Source organism: Phyllopteryx taeniolatus, chromosome 1 (assembly GCF_024500385.1).
Source record: "Phyllopteryx taeniolatus isolate TA_2022b chromosome 1, UOR_Ptae_1.2, whole genome shotgun sequence".
NCBI classification, from domain to species: Eukaryota; Metazoa; Chordata; class Actinopteri; order Syngnathiformes; family Syngnathidae; genus Phyllopteryx; species Phyllopteryx taeniolatus.
The window spans coordinates 9679287-9702542 of NC_084502.1; the positions used below are offsets into that span (position 1 = coordinate 9679287).

The window sequence follows — 23256 nt, forward strand, 5'->3', positions numbered from 1 at the left end:
TTTTTTTTCTGTTTGACATGAAATCAGACTAAACTGTTCCTGTTTTAGGTCAATTATGATGAACAAAATTAGTAATATTTGATAAATACTGTCAGATTTCTTTAGGCTATTTTTTCATGAATTTTAGTCAAAGTCAGACGTTGATATCCACAAGCTTCTCACAATAGCTGGCAGGAAATTTGACCCATTCCTCCTGACAGAACTGGGGTAGCCATGTTTGTCGGCCACCTAGCTTGTACATGCCTTTTCAAGTCTGCCCATGAATTTTCAACAGAATGCTTCGGGTCATTGTCATTTGTCATTTCAGAGACCCATTTGCGCACAAGCTTTAACTTTCTGGCTGATGTCTTGAGATGTTGCCTCAGTATTTCCACATTGTTCTTTCTTCAAGATGCCATCCAATTTGTCCAGTGCACCAATCCCTTCAACAAGCCCACAACATGATGCTGCCACCATCGTATTTCAAAGTTGCGATGGTGTTCTCAGGCTTGCAAGCTTCCGTCTTTTTCCTCCCAACCTAACGATGCTTGATGGCCCAACAGTTTAATTTTAGTTTGGTCAGACAATAGACCATTTCTCCAAAAATTCTCCAAAGGTTCTTTGTCCCTGTTTGCATTTCCAAATTGTAATATCGCTTTTTGATGTTTCTTTTGGAAGAATAGCTTCTTCCTGGCAGAGTGGCCTTTCAGCCCATGTCGGTAGAGTACTTGTTTCAATGTGGATAATGATACACTCTAACCAGCTTCAGTCAGCATCTTAACAATGTCTTTTGCTTTTGTTCTTGGGTTGATATGCACATTTCAGTTCCAAAGCACATTCATCTCTGGGGCACAGAACCCGTCTCCTTCCAGAGCGGTATGATGGCTGGACATTCCCATGGTGTTTATACTTGCATAGAATTGTTTTAACAGATGAACGTTGCACCTTTAGGCATCCGGAAATTGCACCCAGGGATGAACCAGACTTGGGCAAGTCCACAATTCTCTTCCTGATAGCTTGGCTGATTTCTTTTGAATTTCTCATGATTTTACACATAGACACTACTTGTTTCAAGTGTGTCCTAGTTCAAATACATACACACTCGCCCTAACCCAGCAAATATCAAGCAAGTAAAGTCAGGTCATTTCTTGGGCTAAAAAACTGTACTTGATATTACATTACAAAAATCTATGAATGTAAACAAATGACCAGTTAAGTTTGAGTAGTTGTTGTAACAGTTACTTAAACTTGTTGATGTAAGCGTTGCATCTTTAAAATTAAATTGAAACATACGGTAGCATGCATGCGCGCTAAAACATATCCATGCTAGCGTATGTTTTTAAAAAGGCAGCGGGAGCAAAACTGAGTTCCGTTGTACTTTATTGAAGTATTTAACAATGTACTCACGTCCACAAATCCATCAAAAGTCCTCATCTTCTGTATTCGAAATGAACAGCTGGGCAAGTTCTCCATCAAACATGCCGGGTTCCCTCTCATCATTGTCGCAGTCATTCTCGTTGCCGGGGGGCTGTTCGGCAATGATGCCGGCTTTCGCAAAAGCTCGGACAACAGTCAAAGCAGATACCTTAGCCCAGGCATCCACAATCCATTCACATATGGTGGCGTCGCCCGCCCGGCGCTCCGTCTTCTTGGCTTGGCGAAGCTCATTTTCCTGCTTCCTCCACTTGCGAACCATGGATTCTTTCATCTTGAATTCTCTCCCGGCTGCTCGATTCCCATGTTCCTCCACGTAGATTGAGAGCTTGAAGTTTAAACTATGCTTCGTAAGCGTGTCTTTTCGTGGGTGCCGTTTTCGGGGGTCCTTACCAAAAACGATGTTGTTTTGCACAATGCACATACCGGCGCTATATACCTCCTGGGGGCGTGCCTTTAGCGTCCTCTGTCACACGCACCGTTCCCCCTTTAACGTCCGCATGCTGTCGTCAGTCACGTCCGCCTTTCCTCTATTTAAGCAGCGTGTCGGCAGGAAATGCTCCCAGTCAGTCAAGCGGATCGCTTATCAAAGTCCCACAACAACATTTACAGATTTTGGATTCGGTGCACACATAAGGCGCGCCGCATTATAAGGCGCCCTGTCCATTTTGGAGAAAATTTCAGACTTTTAAGTGCGCCTTATGGTCGTGAAAATACGATACATATGGCAAGACATATGCTCCTAAAAATCCTGAAAAAAATTTTGAAAATTGAAAACACAACTTTTGCAATGTATTTCACAATCATACTGTATAATACTATTTTATGTAGATCAGTGTCTCATTCCAGTTGAGGTTATACAACAAGTTTCAAACTTTCACATCACATCCAATCGGTGGTGCTGCTGTAGTGATTGATATGAGACCATCCAATGACAGCATGAACAGTGCCTGAAAACCTGGCCAATGGCCATACAGGAAGGAGGGACTAAAACAGTACAGCAGGCAGACAAACAGGCAACAGGGAATGCTACCTAAAGTATGTTATCTAATAGTTTGAGTTTTAATAATTCATTATCAACGATACGCAGATTTAGATCACGAACGTTTTTCAAATCATGCTCACATGCTATTATAATTTCTCAAAAAGTGTAAGTTGCGAAATTTACACATCTGGTCAGACTCATATTCCAAGTAGTGCCAATTCTGTGTATCCCAGCCTGTGAGTTAACAAATACAGTCCAAGAATTTTGATAATGTAAAAGTTGTGAGTGTTTTAGCACTACTGCTAATATTAGCTGCTAGTGTTAGCCTAAGGTTGATTGGATGCCGCTTTGTTAGCCATGAGATGGAGTATGTTAGTGCCATGGAAGATGAAGACGATGGAGTTGACAGCTGGTAGCTAAGTGGATGAGTGAGCAGACCGAGCAGCGAGTGAAGTTGTAGCACTTGAAGGGAAAGTTCACGCTCTATTCTACCCTGGGACTGGTTAGCACATCGGACTCAGTTCTGAGGACCCGGGTTCAAATCCTGCCCCGCCTGTGTGAAGTTTGCATGTTTTCCACGTGCCTGCGTGGGTTTTCTCTGGGTACTCCGGTTTCTTCCCACATCCCAAAAATGTGAATGGTAGGTTAACTGAAGACTCTAAATTGCCCGTAGGTGTGAATGTGAGTGTGAATGGTTGTTTCTTTATATGTGCCCTGCGATTGGCTGGCGACCAGTTCTGGGTGTACCCGGCCTCTCACCCAGAGTCAGTTGGGATAGCCTACAGCTTGCCCCCGACCCAAGTGAGGATAAGCTGCACGGAAAATGAATTAATGAATTTTCTATGGCAAAACATGTTTATGGATCCAAATATATTAGAGATCCACCAGTCCGCTATTGTTTTGAGGCAGCTATTTAAAATAATGACAGACGTTGCCATTTGAATTAAATGCTTTAAACCAGGTTTGTTGCTGGTCATTAAGTTGGCTAGAAAATTATCAATAGCCAGTTTCCACAAAATAAATTGACTGTTGAGTGTCACAGAATATTTAGAAGAAAAAAAAACTGTAATTTTTTACACAGCAGAGAAAGCAGAATCTTGTTTTAATAGTGCACTTGCAGAGGAATCGGAGTAGATACAGTAGCCAACGGCAAAAACAAGGAAGCACCAACATTCCTCATAAAGTTGCACTGAAAACAATAACAGGCAATGTCACTGCATGCGTAATTGCTCCAATAGGCAAAAAAAAAAAAAAAAAAAAAACCTTTGCGAGTAGAAGAAGCCATCAACCTTGCTTGCAGATGTAAAATACAATGTTGCAGCATCTCTAGACAAATAACAACTATGTTTCATACACATGGCGGGGTGGAAATAATGTCTGTCACCTGGAGCAAAAAAAAAAAGTAATCACCAAACTTAAAGGGGGAACATAAAGGACTGTGGAAAAATGGGAGCAAAATCATCCAAAGGTGACAGATTGTGAATTCCAAATTTTACACAGCTGAAACTCCATTATCCCTGAAAATTGGAGGAACGGTAAGAAAGTCATAAAAAGTCCAATATTCATCATCACTTACATGCTCAAGTATGACTTGTTCCTACACATGAAAGTGACAGCACTAATGTTAGATATAGAACTATTCAGGGGTAGAGCTGGTTGCATCTTCTGTTTTTTAAAGCAGAAAAGTTTGCAGTAAGAAGAACTAAAGCTGTGGCTTTGTGTTGGGAGAAAATTATAAAACAACCCAACGTAGAGTTTGCTAGAACAGCACGGATTAATCTTAAATTAGGCGAATGTGAGCACTGATGGGAAACTAGGCCTGACAGTTATTACTATTACCGCATGTCTGTTGGGTTCTTCAAGTCATTATTTCAGCTCAGAAGGCAAAAGGAGGCACCAGCCCGGAGCTCCTACAACTGTAGTCGTACTCTCCACAATAAAAAGCCCAGGAGGGAGGAAGCGTACACGCGCCGAGATCATTAACTTAAGCGCACTAAACCATTCACATTTTCATCCATCTGAATGAGCAGTCCAAATGAACAGAGCAGGCTATACTGTGCTGGGAAAATTAGACCTTGCGTTCGAGCACCGCTTCAAGGAGACGCTCTTGCAAGGCGTGTTTAATGCTTTCACTTCATTGAATATGCACATTGACAAGGTCTTGGATATTATTGAAATACAGAATGAACACAACTGAAAATACAGAATAGAAATAATGGCCCCCATCTACACCCATCAGTGACATTCTTTAAGAAAAAAAAATGACATACAGTGGGTACGGAAAGTATTCAGACCCCTTTACGTTTGTCACTCTTTGTTATATTGCAGCCATTTGCTAAAATATTTAAGTTAATTTTTTTCCCCATTAATGTACACACTGCACCCAATATTGACAGAAAAAAAAATTGTTGAAATATTTGCAGATTTATTAAAAAAGAAAAACTGAAATATCACACAGCAATAACTACTCAGACCCTTTGCTGTGACACTCATATTTAACTCAGGTGCGGTCCATTTCTTCTGCTCATCCTTGAGATGGTTCTACACCTTCATTGGAGTTCAGCTGTATTTAATTATACTGATTGGACTTGATTAGAAAAGCCACGCACCCGTCTATATAAGACCTTACAGCTCACAGTGCATGTCAGAGCAAATGAGAATCATGAGGTCAAAGGAACTGCCTGAAGAGCTCAGAGACAGAATTGTGGCAAAGCACAGATCTGGCCAAGGTTACAAAAACAATTCTGCTGCACTTAAGGTTCCTAAGAGCAGAGTGGCCTCCATAATCCTTAAATGGAAGACGTATGGGAAGACTAGAACCCTTCTTAGAGCTGGCCGTCCGGCCAAACTGAGCAATCAGTGGAGAAGAGCCTTGCTGAGAGAACCCAAAGATCATCATCTTCTGTATCCGAAATGAACAGCTGGGCAAGTTCTCCATCAAACATGCCGGGTTCCCTCTCGTAATTGTTGGAGTCAGTCTCGTTGCCGGGGGGGCTGTTCAGCAATGATGCAGCCGTTTTCCTGCTTCCTCCACTTGCGAATCACGGATTCGTTGATCTTGAATTCTCTCGCGGCTGCTCGATTCCCATGTTCCTCCGCGTAACTGATAGCTTTCAGTTTAAACTGTGCTTCGTAAGGGTGTCTCTTCGTAAGTGCCATTTTCGGGGGTCCTTAGCCAAACCGATGTTGTTTTGCACAATGCACATACCGGCACCCTTCTCCCATTCTCTATCAAATTCTATATACAACATTATTAAGACCTGAAGGGTCGCCACAATCACTGTGCATAGGCTATGACTGTATTATTAGGGGCAAAAATACAGGCAAAATATTTTATGACTGCCGTTACAGTCAAACTGGTGCTGGAGCTTACTGCTGCTGTGATGCTGTGTTTTCTTCAAGTGGCAGTTAGCAGTGTATCATTTCTGTCACCTGTTATTGCTTTACTACCAGCTCCACAGTGCCTGTTGCATTTCTCGCCTGTCATTTGTCTTCACCTTTACCGAGTTTTGTCCTATGTAATGCCTAATTCAATAATTCAAGTGAGTCATTCCAGCAATTGTGCAAAAGAGGCGCACTAAGGCAGCGCTTTAGCTTACAGAAAGCGCACCACAGTCCCATTTCGTTTGGAAATGCCATGGCTACAGCTTACGTAGACTATGGTGAAGTTCTGAAAGCTTTAACATGATAAAAAACAAAACAAGCAAATACACAAGTAATTGGTAAAGCACTTTGAAAACAAGACAAAGAGGTCTGATATGTTCTTTTTGCTTTAAAACTGCACATGGGATAGCGGATTGACAATTACCAGTGTAAACTGATTTTTCAACAGATGTTCAAGGCTCAGACGGTTCTAAAATGCCACTAGCCACTTTGCACAACTGCCGTTATCATTCAAGTTGGGATTTAAGCTCCTCCAGAGTGCGAGCACTGCCTCAGTGTGAGTTGACCGTCTACAAAGCAGCCATTCGATGTGCAAACATTATCGCCTCTGTCTGTCTGGCTTCTAGGTGGTGCATCCGTCTGGAGAAAGACGGCACTGCTGGCAGACTGTGACAGGGTACGACTCACTCTGGGCCTATCGAGAGGGGAGATTGATATACTGCTCTGTGGGGGGAGAGCTGACATTCATTTTAATTAGGCAGGCAAAATATTGTCTCTGCGGCATATATATATATATATATATATATATAAATATAACCTCTCCTTCCCTTGTAACTCAACTTTTCCTCTTGATGTACGATAGGGAAAAATAGTGCCTTAAGGTAGGATTGACTGCCGGAGAATGAGCCACAAATCAACTAAATATAACACTTCCAAATCCTGATGACATTAGCGTGCTTAAGCTGTTTGATTAACATTTAATTAACATTTACGTGGCATTTCACATCAGAGACAAACTAAATATAACGGGTTTCTTTGAATATGAGGTCAACGCCGGTGGGAGGGGTTTGCAGTGAATGTAGTGCGATAAGTGGTCAAGAAAAACGGGTAATCATAGGAAACACGGTATTTTAATGAGCATGTTATTCACTCAGCAAACGCACTCATCATTAAAACCTGCAGGACCCCACGATAACTGGGCATACAAACACAGGTATTTACACACACGACTAAGAACATACTGCAAATATTTCACAAAAGTGGCAAGAACACAGCACAATCTATATAGCATGTATTTGTTAGCAGCCAATTAAAATCCAAACAAGAGTCTCTGTAGCCCAGAGGAGAAGCTGTACACCAACACCTTTAATAAACTCGGCCGCTAGCCATGTCACTGCATCTGTCTCCACATCCACCAGTGTGCCAATCAACCAATCGATTGCAGCTATTTGTTGAGGAAAAACACAGGGCGAAGAAGGCTTTAAGGGCATTTACATATCTAATTAACCAATTCATCTAAAAAACAAAAAAACCTATAAACCATGTCACATTTGTATCGACAAGACGGTTATTTTGCTGCAACTATTGCAATATGTACAGTATATACTGTATTGTACCTGGAACAGACATGGAAATTGAATGGAGCAAAGTTCCCCTGGCTGGCAAAATTAGCGCCCCAATATTATTAAATTCAACCACATAATGTTTCATTCAGGAGGTTAGCGCACATTGCTACAAATAAATATGAATAATTATAATAAATAATAAATATGAAGAACCTCTGCATATTTTATGTTCCGTCATTTTTTTTTTTTTTTGGAGGTGATTTCCACCCTGCATTTCCTTGAATGCCAGTTTCATTTTGTTTAAACACCATTTGTGAAAAATCATTTAGCGGATAATTTTTTACACTTGCCTTGAGGGCTAATGTCTGCAGCAACACATCCTCCAGTTTTCTGACAGATTCATTGCGCAAATCACTCAATTATATTAAAATTATGCTCTGTTGCCACCCTAAAGGTCAACTGAATTGGAGTTTGTCATTTGTCAAACCAGACTGAAATAGGGTAGGACATTTTAGCTTTTCAGTATACTCTGTGAAAAAAGCTCCAGTATTCTCCCTACTGATGATCCTGTTATGTTTGTGTTGTTTTGCGGCCTTATGTAGCAAACGAATGATTAAGATGTTGCTCGCAATTCTATTCTCTGTCTGCATAGAAGCAAATAAGAGCTCACTCAGTAAAAGGGTTTGAAAGGTCACAAAAAAAATGGTTACATTTCTTCAGATGTTCCGTAATTGACTGTGCCAGTCCTCATGTCCAGTCAGGGTTAAAGGTGAACATAAGACGTGCTTGACAGGCACATTCATTCATGGCTGTTGCTGAAATGAAGGACCCATTTGACCTGCATCAAAAACTGTCAACATGCTTTTTGAGTCACAAGTTTGGTGCCGGAAAAGAGCTCGATCGAGCTGTCAATTACTTTTCGAGGAAGGAACTTAGTGCTTGGTGGTCTCTGGAGCACTAAGGACAGGAATGCAATGAAGTGGACCTTCGGAATAGAGGTCAAACAACTTGAAATTGACATCAAAAGTGAAAGCAAAATAAGCAAGAATCCAGAATGAAGGCCATGCAAAACAAAACTGTTCTGCTTAAGATGATCATCTTCTACGTCCATAGAGCTTATGGAATTTTTGTTATTTAACCTTTCACAAGGGTTTGATGCCAAAAAGGATAATGGTAATGAAGTTGACAAAACTAAAAAAAATGTTTTCTTGACAAGTTGTATAACCTTTTGTACTTACATGACAATTAACTATGCTGAAGTGTTACTTAGAACAGTGTTCCCCAACCTTCTTTGCATCACTGACTTAGAATAAATGAAATTGGAGCTGTGGAACGGATCAATTTCCATTATTTCTTAGGGGGAACACAAACAAACAGTTTATTCTCCCTGCGCCTGGACACTGTAAGTTACAATTGCGACCTACAGGTAGTCACTCATTCCCTTTGTCAGAAATTTGGATGACTGCAGCCACCCCCTCACCCCTTGGCAAATTGTTTCCTGGCAAAAGGACAAAAAGTTGTAGGCCAGGAATACCTCCTGCCTCCGTTTAGCATTGATCGAGGGTTCCATTAGTGAAGATCTAATGCGCGTCACCATGAGCAAGGCAGACAACAATACGCATCATCCTCTTGAATAAGGCCTCATGCAGTGTGACTCTATTGCATGACGTAATTGACATGCACCATCAAGCGCTTGAGGAGACAGGGCAATTGGACAGAAGCAGCATGACACCAGGAAAACATTGAATCAGACAATAGTGACAAACTCTCACAGTCGGTGCAAGGAGCGTACTTCCTTACACTTTGACATGAAAGGATAAAATCATTTCATTTATTTTATGACTAGAAAGAGCTTATTGGTGGAGACATGAGGGGCAGGCCAGATGCAGGAAAACCACAAGACACTGAGGAAAACTAACATGAACAGGCCGGAAGAGGCAGGAAAAACTCAAGTCAAATTGTGAACATCAAACAAAGGTAAGCATCATCAAGCTAATCATGACTTATAACAGAAAATAACTCCACATGTAACCATATACAGGTATGTGCCAAAAAAAATTGGAATATCGAGAGAAAGTTTGTTTCAAAAAGTGAAACTCGTGTGTGATATTATTTCACGACACACTAAGTGAAATATTTCAAGCCTGTGTTTGTTTCAATTTTGATGACTATGGTAGAAAGACAAAAAAATAAATGAATAAAAACATCCAGTCCATCCATCCATCCATCTTCTTCCGCTTATCAGAGGTCGGGTTGCGGGGGCAGTAGCTTGAGCAGGGGGGCCCAGACTTCCCTCTCCCCAGCCACTTCATCCAGCTCTTCCGAGGGGATCCCGAGATGTTCCGAGGCCAGCCGGGAGACATAGTCTCTCCAGCGTGTCCTGGGTCGTCCTCGGGGTCTCCTCCCGGTGGGACATGCCCGGAACACCTCACCAAGGAGGCGCCCAGGAGGCACCCTAATCAGATACCCGAGCCACCTCATCTGGCTTCTCTCAATGCGGAGGAGCAGCGGCTCTACTCTGAGCCCCTCCCGGATAACCGAGCTTCTCACTCTATCGCTAAGAGAGAGCACGGACACCCTGTGGAGGAAACTCATTTCGGCCGCTTGTATCCGGGATCTTGTTCTTTCGGTCACGACCCACAGCTCGTGACCATAGGTGAGGGTAGGAACGTAGATCGACCGGTAAATTGAGAGGTTCACCTTTCGGCTTGTCTCCTTCTTCACCACATCACTGCAGACGCTGCACCGATCCGCCTGTCGATCTCTTGTAAAAATTAGGCAAAGTGACGACAACCCTTATTTCCTCAGTCTCGTAATTTGAAGGTTTCTACATGAATTAGATAAGAGTTACCTCTAATTTTTGCTGATTTCTTAAAAAAGAAAAACTGAAATATCACACAGCCATGAGTATTCAGACCTTTTGCTGTGACACTCATATATTTAATTTAAACAAATAAAGGCTTGAAATATTGTCCTTTGTGTGTGGTGAACTAATATAACATACAAGTTCCACTTTTTGAACCAAAATATTGAAATAAATGGACTTTCCCTTGATATTCAATTTTTTTGGCACATACATACCTGTATGTGATGTGCAGGTCATTCAAACGTTTTTTTGTTTGTTTGTTTTTTCAATCATAACTGATCATTATTATTAGCTCTCTATTAGAGCTCTTGTTCTGGGGGGTGTCACAAAAGCAACCAGCTCCACAAAGGTTTTCCCTTGAAATAGCAGACCTTTGAAAGTAGCGCTACACAGCAACACCTGGTTGCACACTGAGGAAGAGTTACAGGCATTAGCATGCAGCCTGGTACCAGTATGTGAAATGACAAATTGCATTAAATTAGACATTTGCATTGAACATTTGAAACCAATTCTGGGATTCCATATTCAAAAGGGCTTCCGATATTTTCTCTAGCTGTGAATATTTTCCGATGTTTCATGAGCCTATCCTAGCTTACTTCAGGCTAGAGGCAAGCTACACCCTGGAGGGATCGCCAGTCAATTGCAGTGCACAGAGCTATCACTTTAATAATGTTTATTATTATTGTTATTGTATTGGTAGTGCATCAGACTGAGTGTCTAATAACTATATAAGTACAACATTAGAAACACCTTGCAGTGTGATGCAGCCCAGTTATTGACAAATGAGGTATGCAACAAAAGTTCCCAAACAGCAAACTACGAGGATTCCCCTTCACTGTAATCGCCCTTGAGTATGTAACTGTGACCTCAGCTCACTGCAGCCATCAAACGTTTTTCTACACGCTTTCATATACTGTACATATCCTCTGTCATGTTCGCTTTGCATCCGGTGTCAACCCAGTCACTTATCATCGCCTCCATGGCAGGGAATACGCTACACTTCTGACAAGTATCATTATTATGAAGGGGGTACGAGGAGTAATTAACAGGAAACAGATGAAGAAGCCTCGTGGTAAAAATGTGGTAAAACCCCAAAATAAGTGATTGGATGATACAGTGCAGTTGTCACATAGGCCTGGCTGGAAACGTGTTATAGCGGACAGTAACCAACTTTGAAGAGTAAAATAGCAGGCAAATTAATAAGTCTTTTGAGAGAAAATATTGACACCTCAGTTCAGTGTCTATTAAACCTAAAAAGAAAAGGAAATATTTGGCACATCGGTGACAGATTTGACATTGTCCCATCACACTTTTCAAGGTAGCGGAGTGACACATGACATTTTCTACAGTCAGCCGACGCTGTGCAAGCTTTCTTGGCAAAGCTCAACGTGAACACAAGTGAAGTGAGATTTCAGGCGTCACTGTTGTCAACACATGCACACAGCAGCACAAAGGCTCCCCTCCCACACAAGACAGAAATTGTTCACACAACCTCATCAAAGGTTCAGCCCTAAGAAGGTCACGCTACCACGACCATTTAACTTCCGTCCTGCAGGCGGTAGTCTACGTCAGTGGCATGCACACTGCCATACAGTGTTTTTCACGGCAGATCCGTTTGCTGGATCTGGCGGGTCAGTAACCCGGATGGCCCCAATGCAAGTCGACTGCAACTGTAAAATCAATTACTTATCAGCATATACAGTACATTTGGATCTGCGCCAAAGCTTGATGGGTTCTTCCTCGGTCCACTCTCCCAACTGAGCCACAAAAAAAACAAACTTGGAACGGGAGAACACCCTCCAACCCCCCCCCTCGCCCCACCCCTCCCACGCACAATGTCATATTCAAAGAGCACTTGCCTCATCTGCAAGTCTACCACTGCTACTCTGAAGAAGGGAAATGTGCAGCAGTATTTTCAGACTGTTCATAAAAGCTACATCACTGACTTTCCTTTGAAAAGTGAACTACGAAAGAGAAAGGTTAAAGAACTAAAATGCCAGTTGCTTTATTGGAGCCAGTCGCAATATACTTGTGCTACCCTTTTTGGGAAGATACTGACCTTGGTTTACAAATTGCAAGACTGTTTCATCTGGAGTGGAGGATGAGATTATGACACAACAAGCTGACATAATGACATTCAGCTTAAACCCAGGGCTCATGGACAGTTTTGGAACGTACTCACAGATGAAAAGTACCCCAACATGAAGAAACATGCTACCTCCTTGACTGCATCATCCGGCTCCACTTCTTTACATGAGTCAGACTTTTCCCACATGAAGATTATTAGGTCCAAATACTGCTTCAAATTGACTGTTAACCATTTGGAAGTGTGCTTGAGGCTGGCTATCAGTAGCTGTTGTCTGAACTATATATATATATATATATACACTGTATATACTTCCCTGGCTGATTCCATTCAGTGCAAATCATCACAGTAAAGTACTGACATAAAATGTACAGAGATGTATTGTGCAACATGGGTTAATGCAGTTATGCATTGAATGCCAATTTATGAAGAATATCGTCTCTGTCGGGTGGAAACCTCCTTTGTCCAAATTTGGTTCATTTAATATTTTTTCACGAATCTACACTAGTGGTCAGTTTCCATATGGGTCTGTTATTGTCACAATTTACTGACCAATCTAAAGTATTGAAAAAGGCTTGCTCTCTTTGACCATGCAATGTTCATGGCTCAACAAAGTTATTTTGGGTTCCTGAAAATTTATGGTTTTGGAGATGTGATGATTTCATCTGACGCCAGCAATATGCAATATATTTATAAATAAATATACAGTATGTTTTGCCTTTTTTTTTTTTTTTTAGCAAGTCAATCATTTTGACATGATTTTATTAGTAGCTCACAAGCTGAATAAGTATTGTCACCCCTGCTCTAGACCTATGAACATGAAACAGAGGACTTGTGTTCACAAGTTGTGGCCAATTCGCGAATTAGATATTTTTAGTTTCCATTCACAGGAGAAAATTTTGGTCCACTGGTAGCACAACAAAATAGGTCGAGGGGTTAGCAAAAACATTTAACTCAAAGTTATGGTAGCTGTCGCCACGCAGTCTAGGTGAGATGCCAATGGTACAATAGGCCAAACTCTACATGAATATGTAAATGACTGACAAATGTAACCAGTCAAGTGAGGCAATTATGTTATTTTACTTTCTTCTGAGTCAATTTATTGATGGCCTTTATGGATTTATCACACTTTTATAACCTGAAATATGTTATCGTCTATTTTTAAATATTCAATGTATTTTTTAATTGTCTTTAATTATTACAATAACTACGTTTCATTTTGCACCATTGGACCCAAATAAATTCCTAGTTGTGAAAGTACCTTTCATTGGCAATGGCAATAAAAACTATTCTGATTGTAATTCTGATTATTTTTATTTTACATTATTTTCAGATTTATTGTCACTATGTGTGTGTCAAATGTGTTTTTATATCCCGCTTACCATTGTCTCTCGGCCAATTGGAGCAGAGAAGACATACTCCAGCTGGAAGACGACAGCTACGGCCTGATGATCAATCAGCCTGAGCTCCAAGTTGCTGCGAAGGCCCAGAGTCTGGGGGGCCGATGATGCTGCAGAGCTGAGGGCGTAACCACATGCACGCACGCAGACACACACACACACACACACACACACACACACACACACACACGAAGGGGAGACAAAGAAACAAACGAGTGATCATGCACAACCATTGAATTAAACAAGAAGTGACCTCCTACGTGAGCCATTGAAGAGCACTCTTGGTATTTGCCATTCACAGTTTGCGTACTACATAGGCAAGAGCCTACTTTGGAGTAGCGTCAAGCAATGTTTGCCTTTTTCACTCCAGAACCCAGAAAGTCAGCTGACCCTATCATTTATTATTATTTTCCTAATGGTTTCCCATTCTCTGATATCTGGAATCAACAAATCAGCAATAATGACTAATGAGATACATTTTATAGATTATATATTACTACATATTAGGATAATACTGCCTCATTTACATAAGATTTCTGCTACTAAACTAATGATGTGAAAACATTAGTGGTGGGACTCAATTTGATAAAAACTATCTGAGAATTAGAGAAGAATCACATTTGCATGGAATAAAAATATTTGACACAAAAAGCTATGTTTAAAAAAGACATTTTTGTCCATAAATGGCACACATTTAGACAGTTGCCTATTACCCAAACTAATCAAGATGAAGGCATTAATTAGTTTGTGGACTGGGAGTTATTGACATCTCATTCACACAACACAGCTGGTTGGCTCGTTGCTGCGATACATCCGTGCATCGGCCATATTGGATGTGACATCTGCCAGGTACTGAACTTTACAAAAGGCAAACCTACAAAGCACACAAATGTAATACCTCTCATTCACCCATCCATTCGAGCACTGAGAAGATGATAAGGAAGAAAGTCGTGTGTCACTTTGTGTCCAGAAAGTTTCAGTGTTGTATGCCCTACAGACAAACTACACCTTTTTGAACACACGTCCTTCAAATGATTAAAAAGGTCTTAAATATTATTGTACAAAAATAATCATAACAAAGGAATCCTATGTCTTGTTGTTGTTATGTTAAAGTCCTGCTCACCTGTCCTTGGTCTGAGTGCCCTGTTTGGAGACGCTGTCCACTCGTCCTTTGACCCCTGAGGCTAGGGGCTCCAACACCATTATTTGAGGCGTATCAATGAAACCCCAGCCATTGTGAACCCCTACATGGAGCCTTCTTTCCTGGATGACAACCGTCTTCAGTGAACCCTCTTGACTTGGCTGTTGCTGAAAATGATTGTGAAAAGAGACAAACTACTGTCAAACTACTTCCTGTTTGAGGATGTACAACCCCAATTCCAATGAAGTTGGGACGTTGTGTTGAACATAAATAAAAACAGAATACAATGATTTGCAAATCATGTTCAACCCATATTTCATTCAATACACTACAAAGACAAGATATTTAATGTTCAAACTGATCAACTTGATTGTTTTTAGCAAATAATTATGAATTTAGAATTTTAAGAAAGCTGGGACAGGGTCATGTTTACCACTGTGTTGCATCACCTTTTCTTTTAACAACATTCAATAAACGTTTGGGAACTGAGGACACTAATTGTTGAAGCTTTGTAGGGCTTACATGCAGTGATTTCTCCAGATTCTCTGAACCTTTTGATGATATTATGGACCGTAGATGATGAAATCCCTAAATTCCTTGCAACTGTACATTGAGGAACATTGTCCTTAAACTGTTCGACTATTTTCTTGTTCACAAAGAGGTGAACCTCGCCCCATCTTTGCTTGTGAATGACTGAGCAATTCAGGGAAGCTCCTTTTCTACCCAATCATGGCACCCACCTGTTCCCAATGAGCCTGTTCACCTGTGGGATGTTCCGAACAGGTGTTTGATGAGCATTCCTCAACTTTCTCAGTCTTTTTTGCCCCTTGTCCCAGCTTTTTTGGAATGTGTTGCAGCCATAAAACTCAAAGTTAATGATTATTTGCTAAAAACAATAAAGTTTATCTGTTTGAACATTAGATATCTTTGTAGTGTATTCAATTAAATATAGGTTGAACATGATTTGCAAATCATTGTATTCTTTTTTTATGCATGTTTAAGACCACGTCCCAACTTCATTGGAATTGGGGTTGTACACTTATTGCATGAATTTCCCCCAATATAGGCATCGCTGCAGAAATCCCTGTATAAAATTGTCAAGTCCACATGCATGCAACATGTAATCAGAACAATTTACAATTGATCCTTTAAATGTCAAACACAATCTGCTCCGGGACGCTGGCGACCTCCTCCAGGACACGATGAAACTAGAAGTAATAATTTCCAGGGTCAAAGTGTAGCTATCATGAAACCTTTATTAACCGTACAGGCATTTTTGCTCACTCCGAGTCAGCTGGGATAGGCTCCTGCTCGCCCATGACCCTAACAAGGACAAACGTTATAGAAAATGGCTGGTAATCTAAGAGGAAAACTCAATTATCCATCATTCTCACTTTGAGGTATGCTCAGTCATGGATGACGGTGATTTATTCTTTGAAATAAGGGTTGTATAAATGCAAAGAAAAAGCCAAACACAACTTTGGCTTAAGGTTCCACTGTCGTAGGAAATTCTATGAAATGTTTTTCTCTGATATTTGAGAACAGCACGAGCTTGACTGTCATTAAAAGCTTTTAATAAGCATGCGCAACCACATACTATAAAAAAATGTCAAGTTCATCAGCAACAAATTCCATCAATATCAGATATACCGCGATAAAACACAATATTTTGTCATAATTTCAAAGCAGTTAGGGTTAGTAGGTTTGGTACTATTGTCATTCATTCCATTATCTAATAGTGACAGTGTGTTTGTTTCCTAATAAAAGGAGTCATATTGCGCATTGTTTTCAAAATTTACAGCAGTTCCAAGATCTCTTAACATGTCTGTGATGAGCTTTTCTAAAATACCCAAAATATCAGGAATTACAGTCACTTTTCACCCTGTTTTTTTGCCCCTGGCTGAAATTAGACTCTTTTGAGGGGGTGGTCTCTTATCTCATCTAAAAGAGCCACTGCTCACCACACACCCCTCAGATGCCTTGAAAGATGTCTTACCCCCCGGTTCCTTTCGCTACCATGTGCCGCTTATGGAACGGCAATCCTGGAAACCTTAGCTTTCAGCTTTGATTTTCAATCATCATTTAGTGTTTCCACGTAGTTCATCCATCCTTGAAAATGGTGTGTGGGGGGGGGGGGGGGGGGAAGGGGTGACATGATGTAGATTAGCCCCATTCTTTTGTTACAATTTGGCAAAATTGACAACGAACGGCTTGCTCACAGTCATACTTTCGAAAATAGACAGCTCACAAAAGATTAACTTGGATGTCAAAAGAATCTATTTTGCGTATGTAAATTTTTCATAGTGTGTCCCTACAAGCAGCTGTTTTCATCACCTTGACAGTTTGATATTATGTAATATGTCTCCCTTTTATCAAGCAGTTTGAACATCAGCAATCGTGATATTCTACATCCCATGGGCGAGCTCTTGACTTGTTGGAAGTATGATTATATGAACACTTTCTGTTTTATATCGAGGCAGATTACAAACATAAGAAACTGTATGTTTGAAAAGTTGGAGCTGTTGTACTAACGTTCACATCCCACACATCATTTGAGCAACACCTCGCAAAGCAAGGAAGAAGATTGTGTTTGTACCACCAACCAGGTAGGTGGCTTACCTTCTACTCCTCGACACTTCAATCTCTTCCTTTCCGATGCATCTTCTACACCGACACTCTACCTCTATCTTTCTTTTCTTGCCATTAGCGCTTCCTGTCCCTCTCGCAGCTCCAGCCTTCTCTCCACATCCACCCACATCTTCACAATCAAATTAGCATTTCAATTCTGCTTCTCTTTTTTTGCCCTTCTGTCTCAGAAGCAACAGCAGTAGGATCCTATCGGGTCTTATTACTGTACAACCTACATAAAACACCGCTTGTTTTCTTGAAACTTACAGATCTACTCTGACGGTCTCAATCATTCCTCTCTCTGTTTACTACTAACTATGTTTGTCTTGTTATTGCTACTTATCATCTTACTAATAAGCAATGGTTGAGTGTACCATATTATTCTGTTATTTGGGGACAGTGGATTTGGTTTTCCTGCCATAACCTCAACTGATGCTAATATTTAACTTTCTCCATTAACACGTCTTATCTCAAGTTCTGTAACGAACGGTGGGAGAGATTCAGGCAGTCAAAATGGATGTGCCAAGGTCTCATAATGAATACCCAGCAGACCTTGTCTACAGGGCCACTGCGGGGCGTTTTGTCAGACTTGTCTTTTCATTTTGCTATATGAGGATGCGGTGACTCACCAGCTCAGTGCTCTACAGTACGTATGGTCTCTTAAAACCATGGCTGCTCTCATTTGGCATTGGGGGCGTTACATGACTGTCTTCCAGCTGGATCATATAGGGTAGCTTCCATCCAATTAATGTTTGTCACCTACGCCGAGTGCCAGAGCTAAGATGGTCGCTGACGGGAGAGTATAGCATATTTTCAACACAAAAACAACTCAGCGGAACATACTCTCTGACGGGGGCGCTAATCAGCTGAGGAAAACAACTTACAATGAGTACCTATGCATACGCTACACAGGTATTCGGAACAAAATAAAATCCATTTGTAGGACGTCAAAGGGAAGTATTCCAAAACAAAACGGAAACCTGCCAGAAGTAACCCCACAAACAGGGCTGAGACACTGTGCTAAAAATGCTATATTTTGCCTTTATATCAAAGTAATTGGGGCATTTTATTTTTAAGAAATTCTACTATCACTTTAGATTATTATTGTTATTACAAATATTTCATTTACTTAGTATATGTTGTTAAATGAACATTTTTAAGTATTGTTTCATTTTGCCATATAGACATTTTGTTTTGAGTTTTAAAAAAATTTTAAATTTAAAAGATTTATTATAAAATTGTGAACTACTTTAATCGTTTATTCTCATTAAAGTATGGCGGGGGGGGGGGGGGGGGGGGGGGGGAATCACCTGTAGAAAGTTTGCCGAAATGTAGTTATGACAATTCAAAAATGGATACAAAGATCCAATTAACTCAATTTGGGCAAAGAAAGAACAGTGTCATAACAGTTTCCTCTTCCAACTGAACAAAATAAGTCAAAGCAGTACATTTTACTTCACTTTCCTGACATTAACACTCCTTCAGCGGTTGCTTTGAGGGAATAATAGAAACTGCATTTATTTCATCGACTCTTCTCATTTGGTGAGTGAAGGGCACAAGAATGTACACAGAAACGTTTGCTGAATGGATTTATGAGTGAAACTGTGGTTCCACAACTTCTTTGTTTGTAGTTTCGGAACTACTGCGTTAAGATGTTGAAAAATAGGAATATGCCACAAAAAAAATTAAAGTTTTGAAGAAGGGTGGCATACTTTATGGGCATATAAATGTGGTTCTAGTGACATCTGGGTTATAATTAGGATTGTAGCTTTCTATTCTGTGACAGTGCAAGATGAGAGAAAATGGTGTTTCTTTCCCATATATCAGAAGACCCATAGACGTGTTTCAGTATGAAAGCAATAACCAAAGCAGTTTAAAGGAAAACATTAATTAAAACGTTTGCATTTCCTTTCTTTCTCTGCATTTTGCTCCTCCCCATCCCAAGCCTTTTCATTTATGTCACCACTCTTCTTCCACACATCATCAGTTTCTCCTTTCTTCCCTCTTCTGACACTCACTGGCTTCAACCATTACAGAATTCTTCCTGCTATGCCTGAAATATGAATATTTTACAGCTAAGAAGCTTAAAGGCAACAATGAAATGGATGCACAGCCCCCAAAGATAAATTGTACTCGATTTCCAGCGTCAAACAGCCGGAGCTTTTCGGCGTGATGAGCGCACAGGTGCCGCGGGGTTGCGTCTGTCTTAACGTTGACACACATGAGTTTGTTCTCTCTTATTTTGGTGATCTCAGTGCACATCCTCCTCCTGTCAGTAGCTGTGGATCCAATCAACGCAGTCCCTTTAGCGTTCAGGCAGAGCGCTTGACAAACTGAGGAGGAAAAAGTGAAAAAGTTCTTTGGAGCTATCCATTCAACCATCCATTTTCTACCGCTTATCCGAGGTCGGGTCGCAGGGGCAGTAGCTATAGCAGGGACGCCCAGACTTCCATCTCCCCAGCCATTTCATCAAGCTCTTCCGGGGGGATCCCGAGGCGTTCCCAGGCCAGCCGAGAGACGTAGTCTATCCAGCGTGTCCTGGGTCGTCCTGGTGGGAGTTGCCCGGAACACCTCACCAGGGAGGCGTCCGGAAGGCATCCGAATCAGATGGCTCCTCTCGTGGAGGAGCAGCGGCAATACTCTGAGATCCTCCCGGATGACCGAGCGTCTCACCCCGGGAGAGCCCGGACACCCTGCGGAGGAAACTAATTTCGGCCGCTCGATTCCAGGATCTTGTTCTTTCTGTCATGACCCACAGCTCACGACCATAGGTGAGGGTAGGAACGTAGATCGACCAGTAAATTGAGAGCTTCCCCTTTCGGCTTAGCTCCTTCTTTACCACAAGGGATCGATACAAAGTCCACATCACTGCAGACGCTGCACCGATCCGGCTGTCGATCTCCCGTTCCATTCTTCCCTCACTCGTGAACAAGAACCCAAGATACTTGAACTCCTCCACTTGGGGCAGGATCTCATCCCCGAGCTGGAGAGGGCACGCCACCCTTTTCCGACTGAGCTTCACACTCGGCTGCGAACCGCTCCAGTGAGAGTTGGAGATCACGGCTTGATGAAGCCAACAGAACCAAATCATCTGCAAAAAGCAGAGATGCAATACTGAGGCCACCAAACCGGCCCCCGTCTACGCCTCGGCTGCGCCTTGAAATTCTGTCCATAAAAGTTATGAACAGAATCGGTGACAAAGGGCAGCCTTGGCAGACTCCAACCCTCACCGGAAACGAGTCCGACTTACTGCCGAATATGCGGACCAAACTCTGACTCCGGTCGTACAGCCCGTATCAGGGGATCGGTACCCCATACTCCCGAAGCACCGCCCACAGGACTCCCCAAGGGACACGGTCGAACGCCTTCTCCAAGTCCACAAAACACATGCAGACTGGTTGGGCGAACTCCCATGCACCCTCGAGGACCCTGTCGAGGGTGTAGAGCTGGTCCACTGTTCCACGGCCAGGACGAAAACCACACTGCTCCTCCTGAATCTAAGATTCGACTTCCCGACGGACCCTCCTCTCCAGCACCCCTGAATAGTAATCTGAAGGGAAATTAAATTCTGCTAAACCATATGATTTCTCTAAGAAAAAGAGGAAAATATAGATTGAGAGAAAATATCCGGTGATAGAACTATGCTCATGGGTGCTTGTCTTTATCAAAAACAACTCTTGACAGACAATATCAATGTGGCCTTGAGGAGTGTTCCCCAACCTTCTTTGCACCGCAGACCGGTTAGGAGTCGGCATTTTTCCTCACGGACCGGTTGTAGTGGCGTTTGTGTATGTGTGTCTGTGAAGGGTTCGAGCTGGCTGGGAACGGAAACGGAAGCGTTCTGTGCAGTCTCGACGTGACAATTGAGACGCGCAGCTGTTGCGGCGGAGAAGATCCGGTCAATATTCAAAATAAAACACATTGACACGCGAATTGCAATACAACAGAAATTATATAAATTGGTAATTCTTTTCTGCGGCCCGGTAACAAATGCCTCACGGCCCGGTACCAGTCCGCGGACCGGTGGTTGGGGACGACTGGCCTTGAGGACTCAGTGCAATGTTTTTTTCTGAAGTTGTCACGTTCGTAATGTGGCTCCTTCATTGAAGAAAAGTGACCAAGGGACTGTTTCTCTGAAGCACGGAATCCCATAAAACATTTGTGGCCCTTGCGATCATTCAAGATGTCCATTTGGGATCTAAGGCTACCACACTAGTTCTTGATGCTTCTCCTTAACACACAGGAGAAAGTTGAGGAGAAAAAAAAATAATAATAAAAAATAAAAACAGCCATTTGAGAAGACTGAGTCTCTTTGTTCAATTTTAGCTGAGACAAGTAATACGCCACCCCAAAAATGTAAAAAAAACTGTGACTCATAGGATAATTAAATCTATCTTATCTTGCCAGCAATATTATGTTCCCTCTTCTTTCTGATTACCAAAATTATCTCGTTGTAATTATCTGCCATTACATTTGATCCGTTTGCCAAGTCTCTTTGTTATCCATTCGTCCTCTAATTTCCTACCCTGTGAGGCCATTTTAGGCTATGCTTGTTTTGTATGATTATTATTCCAGCCGACAAAACTGGAGACTATTCAGGCTGAGTTAATGTAAGTGTCATTATTATTTTAATTATAACTACACAGCAACCGTAGCATACAGACGGCGCGCTATCTTTTGGATTTTTCAATAATTTTAGGGGGAAAAAAACTGTTAATGCTAGCGCTGTTAACGAGTAGTACAACTATAATATACAAAGCAATTACATGACAATTACTAACAATTTCGTGCACAGTAAAAGATATGACCCTTGTCTTTTCAAAAGCATTACTGGTTCTTGTTAGAGTTCAATTAAATCTGGGACACGTAAATTAATATATATTTTATTTTATATATTTTTAAGTAGCGTTTAAATCCCTATTCCTAAAATGCTACAGACAGCGCTTACAAAATTGATTATTTCTCCGTGACAGAATTAACACTTAATTATTTTAGTAAATTACAAAATATTTATTAAGTTTATTGTTAAAAATCTTCCCCACCCCCAAATCGTGTGTGGTGGCCATTTGACATTTTAAATTACCAAACACGATTCCTCTCCCTATAAAGGGCGACCAGCCGTCAGTTATTTGTCCGTTTTTGCGCCAACGCTTCGTGGCACCCTCGTCGAGGCTGCAGCTGTAAAAGGTAATAAATACGCGACATAAATCTGCCATCTTAAGAAGAGTGTGAGAGAAGAAGGCAGGAAGGCACATGAGATTTGAATAAGACAATTATCAAGTGAGTTACATCATCCAGCAATAGTTTTAAAGCCCAAATGATAAAAGTGGAGGTGCTTCTCTGACTTTTTCTGGTCACTTCTTTAAACATGCATCACTGTAGAGCCCTGATCCGACATGAATGTGAAAGTGGAACGCAGTCATTTGGGAGATACTGATTGAGTGAGTGACTGCATATGTGCTCTTGTACATGGGCACTCATACGTGTTGCTACCCACACTGTGGATGTTTGCGCCCCCATGTTGAGCGTGAGTCATCCATTGCGAGAAACAGTGGCAGCATCATTAGCACGCTGCTTTTGTCCTCCCACCTCCTTACTCCTTAGCACATTTCAACTGCTGAAGCGCTTCTAGTAAATCGTTTTTTGCCCCACTGCTGAAACACTTCCATGAATCAGAAGCGGAAATGTGAAGTCAAATACACACACAAACACACGTGTCGAAGCCTTGCTGCATTTTCATGTTTTTCTTCCTAACACATCAGTAAAACATTTCATTACATACAGACTA

The 23256-nt window shown here is 41.5% G+C and overlaps 1 protein-coding gene across 5 annotated transcripts in view; it reads right to left on the bottom strand.

The window, feature by feature from the left end:
• nphp4 (nephronophthisis 4) overlaps nt 1-23256 on the bottom strand; it is a 174769-nt gene that overhangs the window by 99084 nt on the left and 52429 nt on the right. For 4 of the 5 annotated variants that reach the window (XR_009787986.1, XM_061769313.1, XM_061769311.1 and 1 more), the window contains exons 8-9: nt 14823-15007; nt 13682-13817 (exon numbers count right to left, since the gene is read on the bottom strand). Coding sequence is in view for 4 of the 5 variants with exons in the window: in XM_061769313.1 (XP_061625297.1) it covers nt 13682-13817; nt 14823-15007 (321 nt within the window). In the remaining variant the exon portion in view is untranslated. The remainder of the gene's footprint in view (nt 1-13681; nt 13818-14822; nt 15008-23256) is intronic. The other variant, XM_061769312.1, reaches the window with a different exon arrangement.